This window comes from Salvia miltiorrhiza, chromosome 5 (assembly GCF_028751815.1).
Source record: "Salvia miltiorrhiza cultivar Shanhuang (shh) chromosome 5, IMPLAD_Smil_shh, whole genome shotgun sequence".
NCBI classification, from domain to species: Eukaryota; Viridiplantae; Streptophyta; class Magnoliopsida; order Lamiales; family Lamiaceae; genus Salvia; species Salvia miltiorrhiza.
In genome coordinates this window covers 1,813,778-1,834,221 of record NC_080391.1, presented here as the reverse complement: position 1 = coordinate 1,834,221, position 20,444 = coordinate 1,813,778, and the positions used below count along the sequence as shown (strand labels likewise).

Genomic DNA, 20,444 nt, shown 5'->3' with positions numbered 1-20,444 from the left:
CCCCACCTAGTGGTTATTGTGGCCGAGAGTAAAATCTCTGTGCTTTCTTTCCCAGAGGTGGAGACCACTTCATTAATCTGTTAATGGGCTGTTTTTGATTATTGGGCTGCTACTTCTTTTATCTTTTAATGGGCTGTTTTTTATTATTGGGCTGCTACTTCTTCTATGTGTTAATGGGCTGTTTTTTATTATTGGACTGCTACTTCTTTTATCTTTTAATGGGCTGTTTTTGATTATTGGGCTGCTACTTCTTCTATGTGTTAATGGGCTGTTTTTTATTATTGGACTGCTACTTCTTTTATCTTTTAATGGGCTGTTTTTGATTATTGGGCTGCTACTTCTTTTATCTGTTAATGGGCTGTTTTTTATTACTGGGCTGCTACTTCTTTTATCTTTCAATGGGCTGTTTTTTATTATTGGGCTGCTATTTCTTTTATCTTTTAATTGGCTGTTTTTTATTATTGGGCTGCTACTTCTTTTATCTTTTAGTAGCATGCTTTTGAGACCAATTGCACGGTGCAACCGGTTGCACATGAGTATTTGTGCATGTTTTTTTATTCTTTTGTGGGCCTAAACGTTCACATGACCCCTTTTAATGAGTAATTCTACTCATAGCCCTCATTTTACTCTTTATTGCCTCCAATTTAAAATAAATCAATAAAGAGTAAAGTTGAGGCTATATAATTTTAACGGGTAAATCAATAAAATTTTAATTATTAATTTAAATAGGGGCTATAAGTAGTAAAGTTAAGGCTATGAATAGAATCCACCCATTTTAATTCATGTATTTTTTTATGTGAATGCAACAAAAATATAGTTTTATTTATTTATTTAATTGAAAGTTCAAGTGAAAATTATATATTTTTTTTAAAAAAAAAATTGTGTATTTTTTGGCCATAAGCCTTTTGAAGAACATTCATTCGAAGCCATTTATTTTAAATTCTAGGCATAGTTTAGTATGTTAATTTGCACTATGTATTTGGAGAATATTCGTTCAATGCTTTTCTCAAAATATGAGCATATCTACTTAAACTATCGAAATATGAGCATAGTTTTTAGTATGTTAATTTGATCTATGAAATTAATTTTTAAGTAAATTAATTTCATATGCATAAAGTTATATATTAGTGTAATCAATGGTAAAAATCGTCAGATTTTTTCCTTCAACATAAAGTTATATATTATTTTGACCTTTATACAATGTGAACTGTTCCTCAAAGAAATAAAAATAAATACTCATTTGGGATCTCATTACAACAAATGTTTCTCAGTAATCATATTAATGAGCTTCCACTGAGAGATCTCATATATTTGAAATATGAAACCAGACAATAATTAGTATAGTGCTAGAATATGAAATTTTTAAGCTATTAAAAACAAAAAACACAACAACTGACAGTAACAGAGAAAAAAGAGACCTTAAATAAGGGACTAATGTTTCCACACAAATCCAACTTACAAAACACAATTCACCTCTCCGGTTTTACAATCTTCAACAAAAACCAACACAACTCACAATCCTTAAATTCAGACAATATATATGGCAAAGTAGAAAGACTAACCTATAAGACAGTTGCAGAGTGACTTGAGCTCAAAAAGAAGATTCGACGGTAAGTTCAAAGGGAAACTTGTCTTTTAATTGATTGGCACAAGCCACAACTAAAGGATTGCAGTCAGCCAATCCAATGCTTGTGATCCAAGAATGATCATATGGCCAATCGAGTTGTTGTAACTTGTAGCAATCCTTCATCATTAGGTGCCGGAGCTCTGGGAAGCTTCCACGTTGAGGTCTCCATTGCACCAAATCAGTGTCGTCAATTGCAAGTTGAGTGAGCTTCAAGAAACCCCCTGATTCTATTTCCCACTCTGGGCCTCGAAAGGCATAGCATTCTAATGAGAGAGCCTCGAGATTTGGCAACAACAAACCAATGTCGTTCATGTACTTCCAAGAATACCCCAACCCGCTCAAATTTAACATTGTGAGACTTGATGGGAACATTGAAAGAGGAATGGTATTACACTCATACTTTATCTCGGGATTCCTGATGCCATAACTAAGTCCGACCAAGTTCTGGAGTTGTGATATATAACTCAAGCGACTCAATAGGTTGGTTTCATCATCATCGTCATCATAAGGCTTCAACTCCACATAAATTCCTAAATGCGTTAAATTAGGAATTCTTTTGAGAACTTCCCTTGTACAACTGTTTGCGCTCACACCAAAAAGATTAACGAGTTTGTTCAAGGCAGCATCATCGGTATTAGGGGTTGGTAGGTCCCTTCCCGGGATCTCAAGAAGCTCTAGTTCTTGCATGTTCCAAATTTGAACAGGTATATATGACTGAACTCCACGCTTTACAATGCTTATATGTGGATGCATAATCAAGAATCGAAGGTGAAAGAGGTTGGATATTGAAGCGGGGAGCTCCCCGTTGCAAGTTAGGGAAAGGTACCGCAGACAAACTAGTTTCAAAATTTCATTTGGGATATGGTAAAATCGGACATCAAGAGCAAATAGTACCCTGAGCAACTTGAAACCCATGGAATTTATTGGTATTGGATATGGGTGATGAGGACCAAAACAAAGGAGAGAACGGACAGTGGATGCACAATCACTTTCTATCGAATCGCACACTTGTTTGAAGCAGAATAAACTGTTCCAATGGGCACACAAGCGGCGCTGGTCTTCCATAAAATCATCACAACTTTGTAAGACATGCAGAAACTTGATCCTACTAGCTTCTACCTTACACAAGTGCTGCCAGCAAGAATGCACGCGAAAACTTCTAAACAAAGACAAAGAATTTGTTGTGTTGAGAACAAGATGATACATCAAACAAAGTTTTTCCAAGCATAAATCGAAAAAATCTCCAAAACTTTCTTCTCCAATCGGTTCAAGAAACCCCTCAGCACTCAACAGATTGTTGAGCATGGATGGCATGATAATATCACTATATGGACGGAATGCTCCCATATATAGAAAAAACATTTTTAAATGTTGGGGTAAGTAGTCATAACTTGGGAAAAGTACCTCTGATATTTGATTATATGCATCCTCGAAAAGTGAGTTGTGTTGTTTGTAGGCTACCTCAGTCCAGTATTCTGGGGTCTTGTCGGCTTTTAATAGGAGCTCTGCAACCGTGACTATCATAAGAGGAAGACCTTCGCATTTCTTGGCAATCTTCTCTCCCAGTTCCTCAAGGTGACGAGGAAAACCCTCTTCACCAAACACCTTCAAACCAAGTAATTCCTTACTTTCTTCTTCATTCAACAAGCGCACTTCATTCAACAAATTTACTCTTTCGTACCCGTCATCCTTGGTGAATATAATTTTTTCTCTACATGTGAGTAAGAATTGAATCCCTCCAATATTCTCTTCTTCCAAGCAATTTGTCATGCGATCCATTGCTTGTGTCTCCCAAACATCATCTACCACGATGAGACATTTCTTTCCCTTCAATCTTTCTTTCAAGAGTCCAACTAATTCCTCATAATCATCATCATCATCTCCTTGGTTAAGCATTTCGTAAGCGTTGGGATCCACTTGAGCTAGAACGCATCGTAATAGTTCATCAAATTCGCATTTTCTGCCCGCTTTAACCCATGCTCGAAACTCAAAACGGCTCTGAATGGATGGATCTTCAAAAACATGCTTAGCAAGAGTTGTTTTCCCAACGCCCGCCATCCCATCAAGCGAATAATAATTACCTTTAAGAAGATAATCTCTCGCTTTTTCGAATTCATCAGATAATCCAACCATCTTTGACTTGATCATTCCACCACCAGAATCAATTCTTGAGGAAATAGGCTCGCCTTCTTCTTCAGCCATATTCTCCATTTCATTAGTGTACTCTTCCTCCATCATCTTCACCATCTCGACGAAGCAATCAACACGGTGTTGCAGACTCTGCAGATCTACAGAGAATGACAAGTTGTCTCTCTCGCTTTCGAGCTGTGGAAGAATCTGAGGTAAGACATGGGATTCGAGTAAATCTTCGAATTCCCAAACTGCATCTTTGATTCGTTCATCCGCAGCATTCACCTCTATCCTGATCTTGCTGCAGCTGGTCTCGTCCAATAATCGCAGAACTTTCAGCAAGCGATCCATCTGGTCGTAGGCAGGTTGTAAGATTAGTGGAGAGTGGGAATCGAGAGAGATGCGAGACGATTGTAGAATACGCTGAATCGTATTCTTGAGAGAAATCGCTGCACCATAAGCCGCCATAACTTGATTGTGGAAGAAGGTCTGAAGCGGGAGGAGCTGGGAAATTGGGAATGGTGGTAGACTCAAGACTGGTAGGTGGTGGAAGGATAAGGTATTTGACTTGCCACTTGTCATCTAGTTATTGCTATACAAATTTTCTATCATTAAATTTTATACTCCCTCCGTCCCATAAATAATGGCTTGTTTTTCTCTTTGGGTTGTCCCACAAATAATGGCCTATTTCCTTTTTAGGAAATAATTAGGGTTTACTTACTCTTTAATTAATTGTTCTAATTTAACTTCAATTTTCACCTAACCCTTTCACATACGGCATCTCTCTTTTGCTCTCTCTATTTCTCTCTCTTCCGCCGCTTCGTCTCTTTGATCGGAAACCCTAATTATTCGCCTGCTTCAAGAGGCGCCGCCTCTTTGCTGTGGTTGTCCATGGCTTCTCCACCGTGAGCCACCTCTTTCCTGTAAATGGCCAAATCCCTATTTTTCCGTCGAATAATACGCTGCCATCTTCTGCAAATATTGGCCTACACACTGCACACATGAACATCACTTTCTTGATGTGTTTCTTTGATTTGCATGTTCTGTGCGGTTCTGCCTCTCCTGGGGTTAAGTAGAACCTGTGATTTACCTTTGTCATATAAAACCACTTCTCGTCGATATGCACAGTGTTGTGCATATCTTTGAACTGAAGTACCTTCAGAATACGGTCGTATTCTATGGCTTCAAGGCTGAACCGCAGGCGTAGAAGTTTGTTAGGAGCAGTTAGGTCGGGTCGTATTGCACTTGTGTGAGCTTTGATCAATCCCTTGCTTATCCATCGACCCACTGTACTTTTACTGCAATTTATGCCACTTGCAAGACTTCGAATAGTTGATCTTTTGCTCAATTCCAGGCTGGAGATTAGCTCTAAGTCGATTTGCACTCTTTTTCGATGTGGTCGATGTATTTTCATGCTTGCCGAATGAATGTGCTTACCTCTTTCTTGTTGTTTTTTTGCCGCAGCCCAAAGCCGACTCACGGTCCTCCTAGAGCTTCCGAATTTGACAATGGCTTCTTGGATCTTCCCTCTCTTCGGCTTGCCGTTTTTGCTATCTTGAAGAAGGAATTGAACAATGGTGTTCCTTTCTCCATTACTTAGATCTTTTCTTCTCATTTTCCCTTTCTTTTTGCTGTAATTTTTGCCTTTTAGGATGAAAAATTGAATCTGCACTTGTGCCTATTTATAAGGCTTTTGTGGTTATAAAGAGAGGGAAATTCAAATTCTATGCAAAAGTTCATTTAAATTTGGTGTTGAATTTTTTTTGAAGCCTTTACAGCTTTTGGCGCATTAGGAGGGAAGTGAAATTTTGGGCAGGAGGGAAGTGAAATTTTGGGCAGTATATCTTCAAAAAAAACGTCCCCAAAAATTTGGCCAGTATTAACTCAATTAAAATTTGAATAATAAAATTAAAGAGAAACCTAATTGTAATAAAAATAAAAGAATATAAAAAAGTAAAAGTGGGCCACCACATTCTTAATGGTTACAATTACTTTTGCTAATTAAATGGTTAAAAAGGTGGGCCACCAACTTTAACACCTTAATTCAACACTCCTTAATCTCCGTGCCCAAAAGAAACAGGCCATTAATTCTGGGACGGAGGGAGTAGTATTATTTTGTTATTATAGATTACTATAATACAAATTTTAAATTTTTAATTTTATCTATAATAATCAAAGTTGTAGATGATGCTCGATTCGATAGTAAACTGGTCAAGCTTGAACTCCATAATTTTTTTCGAGCATGGCGGAATTGACTTATTTGGGCTTGTGAACACTTGAACGAGCTGAGCTCGAGCTCGAGTAACTAAACAAATTGATCGAGAGCATAGTTTGAATATTTTTCTAGCCTTTCACGAGCTCGAACACCACTTACATGAATTTGAGCTCAAAATCGAATACGGCATTATCGAGAATTACACGAGTCAAACTCGAATTCAATAATTAGGTGATGACTAATGAGTCGAGCTTGATTAGTAAAATAGAGTTTGAGTCGAAGTCTAGTTCGAATTCCCAAATATTTAAATGAATGGAACTCGACTGACTTGTATTCGGTTCAGCTCGTTTTTTTTTCTATTTGAAATAAATTACAATATTAAACAAATATAATTTGAAGAGTGTATCATGATAGACTCGAATCTAATCTTTTAACTTTAGACATTAACTACATTTGCCTGCACTTATTTTAAATTCTAAGCGTAGTTTAGTATGTTGATTTGTTTGGATTTGAAGAACATTCATTCAATTTCATATATTAAAAGTCAAAAAGATTTAATGAAAATTTTTAAGGAAATTAATTACACCTACGTGAAATTATATATTAGTGTAATTAATGGCAAAACTAATCATTAATATGAATAAAGTTTTGGGGGATTTTTTTTGCTTTTTAGTTTAGCTTTTATATAAAAAAGCTGAATATCTATTAAAAATTAACCCAAAATCCACGAATTATTTTTGATAGATTCCACATATCAAAGCACACACTCAGATTCCCTCTGTGAATCAGCCCCGACTCCTCCGCCGCATCCGCAGGCTGCCGCCGCCGCCCCCAATCACCACTAGAGCTCTTGGCGTTTTCTCTCTTTGCCTCTCGCCCTTCCCCTGCGATCAATTATCTTGCAAGCGACAACAATGCTCGCAAATTCCGCCTCCCCACGCGGCGGCGCCGCCAAGCCGCAGCTAGTCTCCCGCGCCCGATCCCTCTACGCCGCCCGCCGGCCGTGGCGCCTGCTCTTCGACGTCTCCGCCGTCTCCCTCCCCTTGAGCTACGGCGAGGCCATGTATCGGATCCGCCACAACTTGAACTACTTCCGCGTCAATTACGCCCTAATCACCCTAATTATCCTCTTCTGCGGCCTCGTCTACCACCCCGTCTCCATGATCGTCTTCCTGGTGGTGTTCGCGGCGTGGCTCTGGCTCTACTTCTGCCGCGAAGATCCGGTCGTCGCCCTGGGCAGAATCGTCGACGACCGCGTGGTTCTGGTGTCGCTGGGGTTGGTGACCGTGGTGGCGCTGGTGCTCACTCACGTCGGGTTGAATGTCCTCGTCGCCTTGATTGTGGCGCTGGTGGCGTGCGGCGGCCACGCCGCCGTCAGGGGCACGGAGGATTTGTTCTTGGATGAGAGCGACGCCGCCGAGGGCGGCTTGCTTTCGGTGGTGCGTTGAGGTTTTGAGCCCTAGATTTTGAATTTGGGGGAATTCTTTTGGTTGTGATTTTTTTTAATGCCAGCAGCCTCCAATTTAAAAAAGGTGAACAATTGTTGTATTGAATTTCATGGTGTTTGTAGCAATTCTTGGTTTGAATTTGAGTTATTCATTTTTATTGTATCCAACTTCCAATCATTTTTTTTTAGTTAATTCATTTTTATTGTATCCAACTTCCTATCATTTTTTTTTTATTTGAGTTGTTCATGTTCATGTTTTAGTGGTGGATCGATTGATTAATTCTTTTTATCCGAATCGAGTTGATCCTTATAGATTTGACTAGGGTTGTCGAACGGTTCGAATCCTCGACTAGTGCTGTCTACTCTTTTTGTCCGAATCGAGTTGATCATTATAAATTTGACTAGGATTGTTGAACGATTCGGATTCTGGACTAGTGTTGTCGAACGATTTAAGTTCGGGTATTCATACCAAAATTTCGGTTCGAGTTTCTGGTACTCATATCGAAATTTTTGGTTATCCAGACTCGAAAGCCCTTAAAATCAATAACCGATACTGAATCGAATTACTAGTTATTTGCAATTATTTCGGTTCGGTAAAAAAAAACTACTTTTTGTCCAATTTGATTGTTTAAATCCTAAAAATAACAATAATAAGCATAATAATATTCCAAAAAAATATAAATCAATGATCATATACAAGAAATCATAGTAGGGCCAAAAAAAAGTAATTAGTACATATGTGTATAATATTAATTGATGCTATCATACAACATGCACAATGATCTCATTCAATTTTCACATGCTACTTGGAATATGATTTTTACACAATGGATGAAGGAACACAATTTCATATTTATATTCCAAAACACAAGTGCAAAAGATGAAGAGAATATGTACCTTATTTTTAGACACATAGCATTCATGCAAATGTAGGTTTATATTATTGGCCTTCACCACTTGTTTATATGTGTGTTGAGATGTGCATGGAGACAAACTTTCTCTCTATTTGGATATTTCTTGTTACATATTTGCTTCATTTCTTGTACAATTCAAAGTGTAAAAATGTGGTGATTTGAAAAGCACAAGTACAAAAAATATAGAAATTGACTCACTAAAATTGATTTATTAAGGAATTAATCAATGACTTGTAGATGAGTTTCTCATAAATATTGAACGTGAATGAAGTTGAAAATATAAAAATAAGTGCACCAAAATAAAAACGCCACTTATTATGGACAGATTAAAATGCCAAAAAAAACACACTTTTCGTGAACGGAAGAAGTATAACTATGTGATGTGTTGCATTTCTACTCATTGGAAAGAGAAAAGCTCACCTACTATATATAGAAATGAACTCTATAATACATAAGTTTGAGCTTCTGCAATTTTCTAATCGACACTGGTTTTAAATTACATTTTTCATCTCAATTGGTGCAAAAAGGAAACACAATTTGCTAAAAAGAAAAACTAATTATCTGTCACACTGGAAATAAATACTACCCTATTATCGCAAAATCAAAATTGAGTGACAAAATGCTAAAAATTAGAAAACAGACCAATGTGTATTCTTCATCAAGATTCTTTCTGCTGCTGAGTCCCATGAAATTTTCTTCCAGCTTCAACAGCTTCCCTGCAACACAAGCAACATTCAATCCAGGTTCCCATACATACATCTACTATCGTAAAAAGCGTTTCTTACTCGAGCCAGAATTTTTTCGAGAAGCTCAAGCCACGCTTGTTTACTAGGGGTGATTATGGTGCATAATATATCTATATTTTTGGTTTCAACAGAAGATGTCACACCAACATAATCCTACTCAATAGTCTTAGTAGCCTAGAAACGAATCAAAGAGTAGAAATAGAGGGTCGATAGTGTTGTCTCGGAAGAAGCCAAACTGTGATTTTTACCATGTTCAGACCTTTTATACGAGTAATAAAGGATACAAGGAGAAATGAGTTCAGATGGAGGGATATGCCGTTTAACCTGAAAGCAGTTACGAGCTCCATATTCTCAGGGTTGAGTGTGACGCCCTCATAGAAAGCATTCGCTGCGTCCTCAAACTTCTGCAATACAAAGCAAGCATAACAGATTGTTAGAACGCAGAAAACACAAAAAAGATAGCAAAGTGAAGAGATTTTGAAGACTATATTTCAAATTTCAATGTGTTGACCGTTAGAATGACATCTCACCTGCAGTAGACGGAGAGCAGCACCCTCACGATAGCAAGCCTTCGGCCAATCAGGCCTAAGAGCCTTACATGCTCTTGCATCAGCTAAAGCTTGATCAGGTTGTCCAAGACGAATCCAGCAAAGACTTCTATTGGAAAGCAAAGTAGCATCAGTTGGGTCAAAATCAATTGCCTGCAAATTCATTTTAAAAGTAAAAGTCAGTCATGCATTCACAGCCCAAGATTACATCTAGAATAATCCATATGATAACACCTAAAATAAGGCCGACTCCATTCGGTTGCAAATGATATTCAACAGTTAGCTAGTTTTATTATTATCCTTTACTTGACGAAACAAGTAATCACATACTTAGTTTGCCGAAATTTTAGATTATGTTGATAAGACATTTAACACTTGGGAGTCATGGGGAGGATATCAGTGATCTAATGTTCTATATACACTCACACAAGGTTTGCCGACATTTTAAATTATGTATTCATTATATAACCCAATTGTTCGTGGTGCTTGGACTAAGAATCAGTTTCCTCTTTAAATAAGAATCATGGTTTCCAATGGAACACTCACTAGGAGAGTATCGACAAGAATTCAACAATGCCAAAAGTTCTGACTAAGAATGATTTAGATGACTACTAAAACAAAATAGATTTAAACCTACATTACATGCTAAGCTTAGCAAACAAAATGAACCTGTGTGTAAGCATCAACTGCTGCCATATACTCTTTCCTTCTGAAAGCATCATCTGCCCTTGCCTTAGCTTCAGCAGCTTTTGATTTTGCTTCAGCTGACACCTGAGGATTTGAGCAAATGAATTACACGGATCCAGATTTAGAAAATTTGAGTAGCAAGTAAAACGAGGAAATATCATCTCACATAGATAGATGTAGTTTTATTAAAGAAATACCTCAGGCAAACTTCTCTCGGGATTTGCAGAATCCTTAAGTTCATTAGATCGTACTGCTTTTTTATTCTGACCCTGCATTTGTTTAAATAGAAACCAAACAAAATCTAATAAGCACAAGGACGGGTAGATTCTAGGTTAAATTAGTAGATTAGTTTTTATCAGCAAAACAGAAAATACATGAATGCACCTTCTTCAGCTAGAACAAAAGAATCTTAGTTCTCTAGAATAACTAGCATATATAAAGATACTCAAACTCAAATGTTATGTTTTCTATGCTACTTTGACAATAAATATTACAGGGATTATCACATCTTCAAATATGGAAGTGGTAAAAAGCATGCTGAATTGGTACCTCCTCTTTCCCTCTTTCTTGCATGTGTTGAAGAATTCCATCGACACTCCATTCTGGAATTGATTCAATTGGGGCTGTTACGGGGAGAAGAATTTCAACAGCTACCTTATTTCCTCTTAAAGCTGCTACCTGAGCTGGTTTCCATCCATCCTGCAGCAAGACGAAGCTTAGATCGAAGATTTCAATGAAAAGACAACTGTTCATATTCAAATTCCCCCTGATTTTCTTCCACATCCATCACAAAGCAACGTTCAAATGTTTTAAGATATTCCATGTGAACTTATCTAGGCTGAACTTAGTTAGTATTTATTCTCTGGTTCTCTGACTATGTAAGAAGACTATTTTTGTAGTTCTTGACTATTTTTACCTCATCAATGGCGTTAGGATCAGCTCCAGCTTGTAATAAGCAGTTTATGATCTCTGGGCTGCCAATGTCAGCAGCAATGTGCAAAGGTGTTGCACCACCTGCTGTAAAGTTCACAGTTGCACCTGCCTGTATGATACAACAAAGTATGAACTTTAGACAGGCATATATGCTTAACAAAAGAATATTTATGACCAGGTAGAAAAATGAGACGAGATAATGTTTCTTATGTGATCAGAGCATGCAACAAGAAAAACAAGCTCTTACCAAATTCTAAGAGTACACACAGAACTTAAAGTGCATTTAAGAACTACATTTAATACGGTTAGAACAAGTTCTAAGCCCCATTGCACTTAAATCGACAGTTAGTATAACTTTGTTCAAAGTTTGAATACAAAGCACCAGCTAATTATTTACCTTAATTAATAACTCCAAACATGCCAACGAACCAGCTGCGACAGCTGATAATAAAGGAGTAATATCGTCATCAGTCTTAGCATCTGGCTGCAACAAAAGCAGATAAATAAACAAACCATTAGCACTTAAAGAATACTGATCTTAGAAAAGAAATTGGGAAAACGTGCAAATAGTAATACAATCCAGAAATTTATATTAGGGCACATATCCCCCCTCCCCCCTAAAGATTGTTTGGGTCCATTTGAGTGATTGCAATTTAATGGTGCAGTCCACATTCTAGGATTTGGACATCAGTTTCATAGACAATAAGCTAAGTCGAGATTGTTGCTTTCCAAACCCTATGTCGGTGACGTGATAGGGTGTTGGATTGACGGCAATCCCAACCGCAAATCACACAAGGGCGTACACACACAAAATCCCAACCCACGCCTTAGACATAACTTGATAATTTCTATTAATAGTAATGTAATCAAGCTAAACCATATTATTCCACAAGGGTTGTCTTTAACACTGTATAAGCTGGATAGCTAATATATCCAATTAGAATTTAACAGCCCAAACCTTCCACAAGCATCACATGTGATGGAGAGGCGGTGCACTTTCTGTTGGCATTAGAACAAGACAATATATCTTCATGTTTACCTTACACAGGACAGAAAGAAAAATTAAATTTTTTAGTCTATCTTTATCGAACATATCTGAGTATATCTCAAATGATCTGCCTCTCAGCCAGTAGGCCTTAAAAATATTTTATGCAAAACAGCAGGTTCATATGATTTTGTAAGATGTGATCGATTTCAGTGCAGAAACATTTCATAGATGGGTAATTAAATGAACCTTTTCAACTTAATAAAGTGATCAACTTACATTGGCATTATGTTCTAGTAGTACTTTGACAGCGTCTTGCTGGCCATGACCCGCAGCCCATATTAGCGGAGTACCAGCATCACTTTGTGAATCAACATTTATGTCCTTAGAGAGTAAAAACTTTAGAAGCTCAATATCTCCTGCAAACAAAGTTCAAATACATCCAGTTATCAAGATTTCTTAACAAGAAAGAAAGATAATATAAAGGACAAAGCAAGTTCCAGAGAAATCTTTTGAGAAAATTCTCACAATTAAAAGTCTATCTCAAGAGGAAATGCTCCCAATTCAAATTCAGGACAGGCTTAAACATAGTAAAACTACAAAATTTATCTTTTCTACAAACAAACAGCAGTGATCAACTTACAAGAGTGGATTCTTGGGTTAAAATAGACATCTCACCAAATGCGAATTACATGGTCCTTAACTAGAATGAATGCACAATGCAGTTGCCCATAGCTAAAGATCCTAACTTTTCTTCTTTGTGCTGGAAATATTAACCTGAATAGACCCATTATGCTATAAAATGGTCAATATGACATCAATACTACATTTTTCCACCCTTCCCCAACTAATGCGGCAAAAACTGATCATTAGACTGCACTAATGGAGATTAACTAGTCACTAAGGCAGGTGGTAGAAGATAAATATTGAATATTGTTTAAGCCCCAATGAATTTCCCTAATAAATCACACTTAGCTAAATCTTAAAAACAACTTCTTGGATCTGTTAAATCAAGTCTAAGGCGGCATCGGCATAAGGAGTAAAATTATCCAACTGTGCTTCATAAAGGGATGAGAGCATACCTGTTCCAGCAGAATGATGCAGCGCAGTGGTCCCTAATCCACTTGGTATGGAAGGATCAGCACCATGGTCTACGAGGTACTTCGCAAGCGCAGTATGCCCTTGCCGAGCAGCATGCGTTAGAGGAGTATCTCCTGAATATACCACAAAACATGACGATGTAATCACCTAATCCCAAATTCTTAATCAACCGATAAACACATGAGCACTAATTTACCATCCTCATCCTGCGTATTAACATCCATCTTCAACTCTTCCAACAAATACTTGCAAACCTCAGCCTGTCCTTCCCTGGCAGCAAAATGCAGAGCCCCTCTCTGGTTGGCATCCTTAACATCTACTACCGTTTGCGCTAGCCCCTTTCCATCATCGAGCTGCTTCGCCAATTCTATCAACGCCACAATCCGCATTACAACAAGAAGCACACCAGAAAATATTTGCATACCAACAGCACAATCCGCATTACAACAAAGAAGCACACCAGAAAAAGCACAAAAAACATAAGCTATAGATGCAGAGTCCAATTTATTTTTCAAAAAAAACGACAACAACAATAATAATATTAATAGAAAAAAAGATAAGAAAATTGAATCAAACACTGCTTACTTTTGAGGAGGTCTAAATTTCCAGTCTGTGCGGCATTCAGGAACTGTTGAACTTTTTCCCTCACTGCAATAAAAAAAACACGAATCAATAGATTGAGAACAAGGGTTGAGAATTCGGTTCGTTACAAAAGAGAAACTTCTAGAACAAACCAGCTAGAGCAGCAGAAGCATCAGGCGCCATGAATTTATCTTTTTATCACTCTCTATGAATCTATCTATCTAATTCTGGGTTATGGAAAGAGAATGAGAGAAGAAAGATGTAGAAATTTGAGTTCAAGTCTTCAACAGTAAGAGCAAAGTAAAGCAGTGTTTGAAGGAGGCAGGAAACGTTGCAGCAGGGTTTTGTAGTCCAGAGAATTCTCGCTTATTCGAATTTGACCCCTTAGGTTATAATTAATAGCATATGTGGCCCAATATTGTGTAAACGAATTGAATCAAATATTCAATAATAGCTTCACGAAAAATAATGTCACGTTGGATACAAATTTTAATAAAAGTAGTAAATAGAATAAATGTAAAATTTATGAGAATAATATTAATACAAAAAATTAAAATAAAAGTATATTCTTAATTAAAAAATTGAATAAAAATTACTCCATTTATAGTTAAATATATGACACAAGGTAGGATGTGACATACTGGTAGTTTAAAAAGTGAAATAAGACTCTTTTTTACGGAAAAAGAAAATAAATTTTGAATTTTTTTTATGAAGGGATGAATTATAATTTTATTAAGTTTTGTATTAATATTTCAATTCTTTATTAAAGATTGTCTATTTTTAATTGCAGCTTCATTGAATAGCATGAAATTTTAGTGGATAATGTTTTGGGCTTGGGCTCATTAATTTTGGGCTTATTTTTTTGTACGTGTGCATAAAATGTAACTAAACATAAACAATTTGTATCAAATAATTTAAACTCATCACTAAGAACAAAAAATTATCGATAATCGTGTCTAATAGTGATCGCTGTGAATATAAAAAATAATTAATCGTGATGAACATTTATTTAGTTACAAAAGTAAATATTTTGTAGTATATAACCATAACTCATTATTTAAATGATAGTAATTGTACTCGTTTGATTAGGTAATCGTTTACATGTTGAAACAAAGTTCTTATAATCTATAAATGGTACATATATAGTCTATTCCCATGCCATAAATAACTCTAAATTTTAATTATTACGTTCAAAATAAATGATCAATTTATGAAGCTTGCCTTTATTTTCACAAAATAAAAATAAAAATTACCGAGTCGAAGATTTATTTAGAGTGACCAAGCCTCATTAATTGAGACTCATAAATTACGAAGTTAGGTGTGCGTGTGTTGGCCAAGCGGTGAAGGTGAAGAGTTAATACTTAAGGTCAAAGGGTAATTAGTTCCCCATCCACTACAAGAACCACCTTATCTCTCCATTCACCAAAATCCACCTTATATCTCCAAACTCCAATTCCTTATCTCTCCATTCACCAAAATTCACCTTATATCTTCAAACTCCAATTCGCTCCCAACTCCAATTCCTTATCTCTCCATTCACCAAAATCCACCTTATATCTCCAAACTCCAATTCGCTTCCAAGAGAGATCGAACCCGGGTCACTTCACTTAAGTGAGGACCTGGTGGCCAGTGGGCTAAGCCCCCTGGTTAATCTATCTCATAATAGTAATAACAAAAAACAATATTTTCATAGATTATACAGCTTCAATATATTACAAATTAGATTCAAAACACTAGAATTTTTTTTTTTTTGAACATTTCATACATTTTAGGCAACAAACAATTTTTTTTTGGACATTTCATACACTTTTTATTACAAGACATGCATAATAATAATAATGAACAATATTTTAATAGATTATATAGTTTTAAATAACACGATTATCCTTAAGTTAAGTATATACAGGCAAATATAACAAGCAAATATAAGACCCCTCTCTTCCATACTACAAACAATAACAGTTTTAGAAAAGCAGCATAGAAAATCAGGGTCGCAGACGATGCTTGAGTACTTGGGCCTTGATTTCAAGAGAAGGTGTGGAACTAAGCAGAAAACTAAGAAATATACATGGTTGTTTAAACCATTCATCGACTAGGTCGAGTATCTTCGACAGCTCATCTGTAGATATAAGGCCCCTCTCTTCCATACTACAAACAATGTTGACTACTTGATCATCTTCGGTGTCGACCATTCCACGAGTTCCAGCACAACTTGCAGCACTTGAAGAAGCTCCAGATCCAGACTGGTCATGACCTAGCTTCTTCGGGAGAGATGTCGGAAAGACTGGGATCCGCTGGCAAGCTGCGCAATGCGACAAAATCTCGCCTCTGAGTTGTTCACCCTGAAGAATCATTTCATATGGTTCACATTGCGATACAGAGAATCAACAAATCTAAGTATACAAAGAACAGCCTCAACTCCTCAAATATCTAGCCAACTATCATCTCTAATTATCTAACTAGATGAGAAACCAAATTAATATTGAATCAACGTAATGAAGAAATATCAAGAATCAAAATCTATGAAGTTGAAAATGGAAGCTTACGATTTCTTCTTCTTTGAGCATCATTTCTAAGCATAATGTCTGCCGATTGATAGTTCAATCCTACTCCTAAACCCCATTAATGCTGTTAAATTTCATGCCCTTGATGTGGTTAGTGTAGGCTGATAAGACAGAAGTAGCTAAGGGATTTATTAAGGTTAACCACACTTCACACTTCATAATGTTGAAATCACACTGAAATTTAAGATTTGTGATGAAATTTGTAGGAGGTGTAGGCCGTTTGTTACTATGTTCGTTGATTTCTGTTGTAATGCTAACTGAATTAAGAAAAGCTACTAAATAGCTACTAACTGAATTAAGAAAAGCAACTATATAGATCAATCACCTAAACCCTAAAGAAATATGAAGAATCAAAATCTATGAAGTTGTTCCAATCTATCGCCAACACCTGCTGCAGATCCATGTCATCAAAACAAGCCAATATACTATGAATTAAAAAGAATCATACAACAGACAGAGAATCAATCAAATGTAGAATTCAAAAGTACAACAAATCAAAACAGAGAATCAACAAATCTAGGTATACAAAGAACAGCCTCAACTCCTCAAATATCTAGCCAACTATCATCTCTAATTATCTAACTAGATGAGAAACCAAATTAATATTGAATCAATGTAATGAAGAAATATCAAGAATCAAAATCTATGAAGTTGAAAATGGAAGCTTACGATTTCTTCTTCTCTGAATTTCGTCCTTCCTCTTTCTACCGATTCCTCCTTTTCTTTGATCCTCCTCCTTTCATTCCCTGTTTCCCCAAAATATTCCCATACATCTTGCTTGTATAAGTAGCGCACTAATTTGATAGGCAATGATATCATACCGCTGTAGCTAAGGAGATGACATTAATTTGAAGTGATAGGAGAAGTTGAGTAGTAAATTTTTCCTATTTGCGTGCTCCAAATGGAGATTAATTAGTCACTAAGGCAGGTGCTAAAAGATAAAAATTTAATTTTGGTTAAGCCCCCATAATTTTCCCTAATAAATGAACTAATCACACTTGGCTAAATCTTAAAAACAACTTCTTGGATCTGTTAAATGAACTAACCATTTTGATACAAGCTAATGTATAGGATTAGGATTAGCAGTCACCATAGCAGGGCTTCAAGTCACACAAATCAAGTCTAAGGCAGAGTAAGGAGTAAAATTATTCGACTGTGCTTCATAAAGGGATGAAATATACCTCTTCCAGCAGAATGATGCAGCGCAGTGGTCCCTAATCCACTTGGTATGGAAGGATCAGCACCATGGTCTACGAGGTACTTCGCAAGGGCAGTATGCCCTTGCCGAGCAGCATGCGTTAGAGGAGTATCTCCTGAATATCAATACCACAAAGCAGGAAGATGTTATAACCTAATCCCAAATTCTTAATCCATTGATAAACACATGAACACTAATTTACCATCCTCATCCTTTGTATTAATGTCCATCTTCAACTCCTCCAGCAAATACTTGCAAATCTCAGTTTGACCTTCCCTGGCAGCAAAATGCAGAGCCCCTCTCTGGTTGGCATCCTTCACATCTACTACCGTTTGAGCTAGCCCCTTTCCACTATCGAGCTGCTTCGCCAATTCTATCAACACCACAATCCGCGTTACAACAAGAAGCATACCAGAAAATCAAAAACCCTAAGCTATAGCTGCAGCGTCCAATTATTTTTCTAAAGAAAAACGACAACAACACTAATAATCTTAATAGAAAAAAGATAAGAAAATTGTATCAAACACTGCTTACTTTTGAGGAGGTCTAAATTTCCAGTCTGTGCGGCATTCAGGAATTGTTGAAATTTTTCCATCTCTGCAACCAACAAAAGCACGAATCAGAAGATTTTGAACAAGGGCGGAGAGTTGGATAGTTACCAAAGAGAAACTTCCAGAACAAACCTGCTAGAGCATCAGAAGCATCAGGCGCCATGAATTTCTCTTGTTATTACTCTCTATAATCTATCTAATTCTCGGTTTTGGAAAGATGATTAGAGAAGAATATGTGAAATTTGAGCTCAAGAGTAAGAGAAAGTGAAGCAGTGTTGAAGAAGGCGCGGGAAACGCAGCTGGGTTTTATACTCCAAAAGTCTCGATTATTTCAATTTGACCCCTCAATTAGTAATTAATAGCAGATGTTACCCATGTAGAAGCGTATGCGGTAAGCCGCGTAAATGTGTGCTCGCGAAGCTAGTATTTAAATTGAACTCGAATATTTTTCGATTTTTCGGTTTGTAAATATAAAATTAAATTATTACTAGTATTTTGTAAATTTCGTATTGGTGGAGGGAAATAAGATAGGGATGAGAGTTTTTCTTAATATTCTAATAAACAACGTAAGAAAATTTAAATTATGTAAAATGTCAATTTTAATTTTAAATTATTTTTGTTTTATTAAAAAAATTAAAATTTCTATAACTTAAAAAAAAAAAAAAAAAAAAGTCTTAGTGACAATTTTGAACTCTAAAATATCGATGTGGCTTATGTGAAATTGTGTCTCATTGTTTGGGCCAAAAAATAATGGTTATGGCCGAAATTATATAAGAATAAATTCAAGCTGATTGGTTTGAATCGAAATAGTCTAATTTTAAATGGACCAGTCCAAAAATCAATTGGGGATATTCAACTAATCAAAAATTTCCTTATTTTGTCAAACTCCACTATTGTACTTGTGATTTTTATAATAATGTGTGGTTTTGTATGCTTGTCAGACCATTAAATTTTTATACATAATACTGTATTAATTGAGAAAATACATTCTTTCTTTAAAAAATAAAATATAGTTATCAAAGGTTATTATACTATTAAATATTTTTCCATAAATTATATGGATTGACAAGCTAGTCAAAACCAAATATTTAAATTTAAGATACAAATTGTGAGTTCAAGAAAATTTTAATTTGATTGAACCAAATCAAAAATAATCTGAACCTATAAAATACTTGTGATAAAAAGACAATGAGTTGTAGTTATTGATTACAATGTGAATAGCGACATATTATTCTAAAAAACTTTTTTTTAATTACACAGCAATAGTATATATATCATATAAGAGCATCTCCAAAGGCTCCTTTATTATGGAGGCTTAGGAACTGCCTCAGCAACTGAAGAACTCAAGGTGACATGAACAGTAGCAGACGCCTGACGGTGTCGATGGAGAAGCGTTGAAGTGGTCGAAAGCAATTTTGGCGGCAAAGTTTTGAGCCTCCTTGGATTGGTTAGCCACAGATTCATCATTCTCATTGGTACCCACCCTTGCTTTGAAGGAACTCCATTCCCTTGGGAACTAATAACTCAACTAGACTGACGTTATCAACGGCAAAGTGGTAAGCAATCAGATTGATGAATGCCGTGCTTACACAGTTACCCGACGTCCGGTAAAAGTGTAAAGTAGAAAATGGTAGGAAGCAGAGACGGATCTACCTTATATGCCATGGGGGCACGTGCCCCCACAAATTTTTCTATTTTTACTAATTATTTATACATGTATATATTTAATTAAAATATATAATAAATAAGTAAATTTTTAAATTTTTAATTTCCAATAAATATATACTTAATTTGAAAAAGTGTTTTCTGTCATGAATATCATAAAGAATCGTCTACACGGTCAGATGAGAGATAAATGAATAATTAATAATTTGATTGTATTAAGTCAATAAAAACTAGTAGTAAATTTTAATTCTAATAGATTTGAATTTTTATGTATTAATTTTTTTAACGTATTTTATATTTATAATATGTTTATATTTTGTGCCCCCACAATAAAAAAATTCTGAATCCGTCCCTGGTAGGAAGGGCGATTGCGAACGACCTATTCGCCCGTGGAGATCATCGTTAATGATCATGGACCGTACCACGCCATTCTAACGTTGCCTTTGATTCTAAATATATATGTTAGTTGCAAACTCAGCTCCTAAATCAGGAATTAGTCCTAAAATGATTTTTTCTGAACGTTCAATTTATTATTACTACTAAAAAAAAAC

At 36.1% G+C, this 20,444-nt stretch overlaps 5 protein-coding genes across 5 annotated transcripts; 1 reads left to right on the top strand and 4 right to left on the bottom strand.

Moving 5' to 3' along the window:
- Positions 1-1,591: 1,591 nt before the first annotated feature.
- On the bottom strand, positions 1,592-4,339 carry LOC131024756 (putative late blight resistance protein homolog R1A-10). Its single transcript, XM_057954294.1, has one exon. The coding sequence runs from the start codon at positions 4,337-4,339 to the stop codon at positions 1,592-1,594; it is 2,748 nt and encodes a 915-aa protein (XP_057810277.1).
- A 259-nt stretch (positions 4,340-4,598) lies between these two features.
- On the bottom strand, positions 4,599-5,372 carry LOC131024755 (uncharacterized). Its single transcript, XM_057954293.1, has one exon. The coding sequence runs from the start codon at positions 5,370-5,372 to the stop codon at positions 4,599-4,601; it is 774 nt and encodes a 257-aa protein (XP_057810276.1).
- A 1,187-nt stretch (positions 5,373-6,559) lies between these two features.
- LOC130984962 (PRA1 family protein E-like) lies at positions 6,560-7,582 on the top strand. The gene has a single exon (XM_057907664.1). The coding sequence runs from the start codon at positions 6,887-6,889 to the stop codon at positions 7,418-7,420; it is 534 nt and encodes a 177-aa protein (XP_057763647.1). The 5' UTR covers positions 6,560-6,886; the 3' UTR covers positions 7,421-7,582.
- A 1,151-nt stretch (positions 7,583-8,733) lies between these two features.
- On the bottom strand, positions 8,734-14,265 carry LOC130984956 (uncharacterized). The gene is made up of 13 exons (XM_057907657.1): positions 14,068-14,265; positions 13,919-13,981; positions 13,530-13,700; positions 13,315-13,446; positions 12,512-12,651; positions 11,645-11,731; positions 11,231-11,356; positions 10,864-11,013; positions 10,512-10,583; positions 10,297-10,398; positions 9,610-9,780; positions 9,404-9,483; positions 8,734-9,049 (listed from the first exon to the last, which is right to left on the bottom strand). Exons 1-13 carry the CDS (start codon positions 14,096-14,098, stop codon positions 8,992-8,994), a joined length of 1,383 nt encoding a protein of 460 aa, XP_057763640.1. The 5' UTR covers positions 14,099-14,265; the 3' UTR covers positions 8,734-8,991.
- Positions 14,266-15,745: 1,480 nt separating this feature from the next.
- On the bottom strand, positions 15,746-18,515 carry LOC130984960 (uncharacterized). Its single transcript, XM_057907662.1, has 6 exons — positions 18,361-18,515; positions 18,212-18,274; positions 17,880-18,050; positions 17,661-17,792; positions 17,149-17,225; positions 15,746-16,257 (listed from the first exon to the last, which is right to left on the bottom strand). Exons 1-6 carry the CDS (start codon positions 18,389-18,391, stop codon positions 15,901-15,903), a joined length of 831 nt encoding a protein of 276 aa, XP_057763645.1. The 5' UTR covers positions 18,392-18,515; the 3' UTR covers positions 15,746-15,900.
- Positions 18,516-20,444: the final 1,929 nt, after the last annotated feature.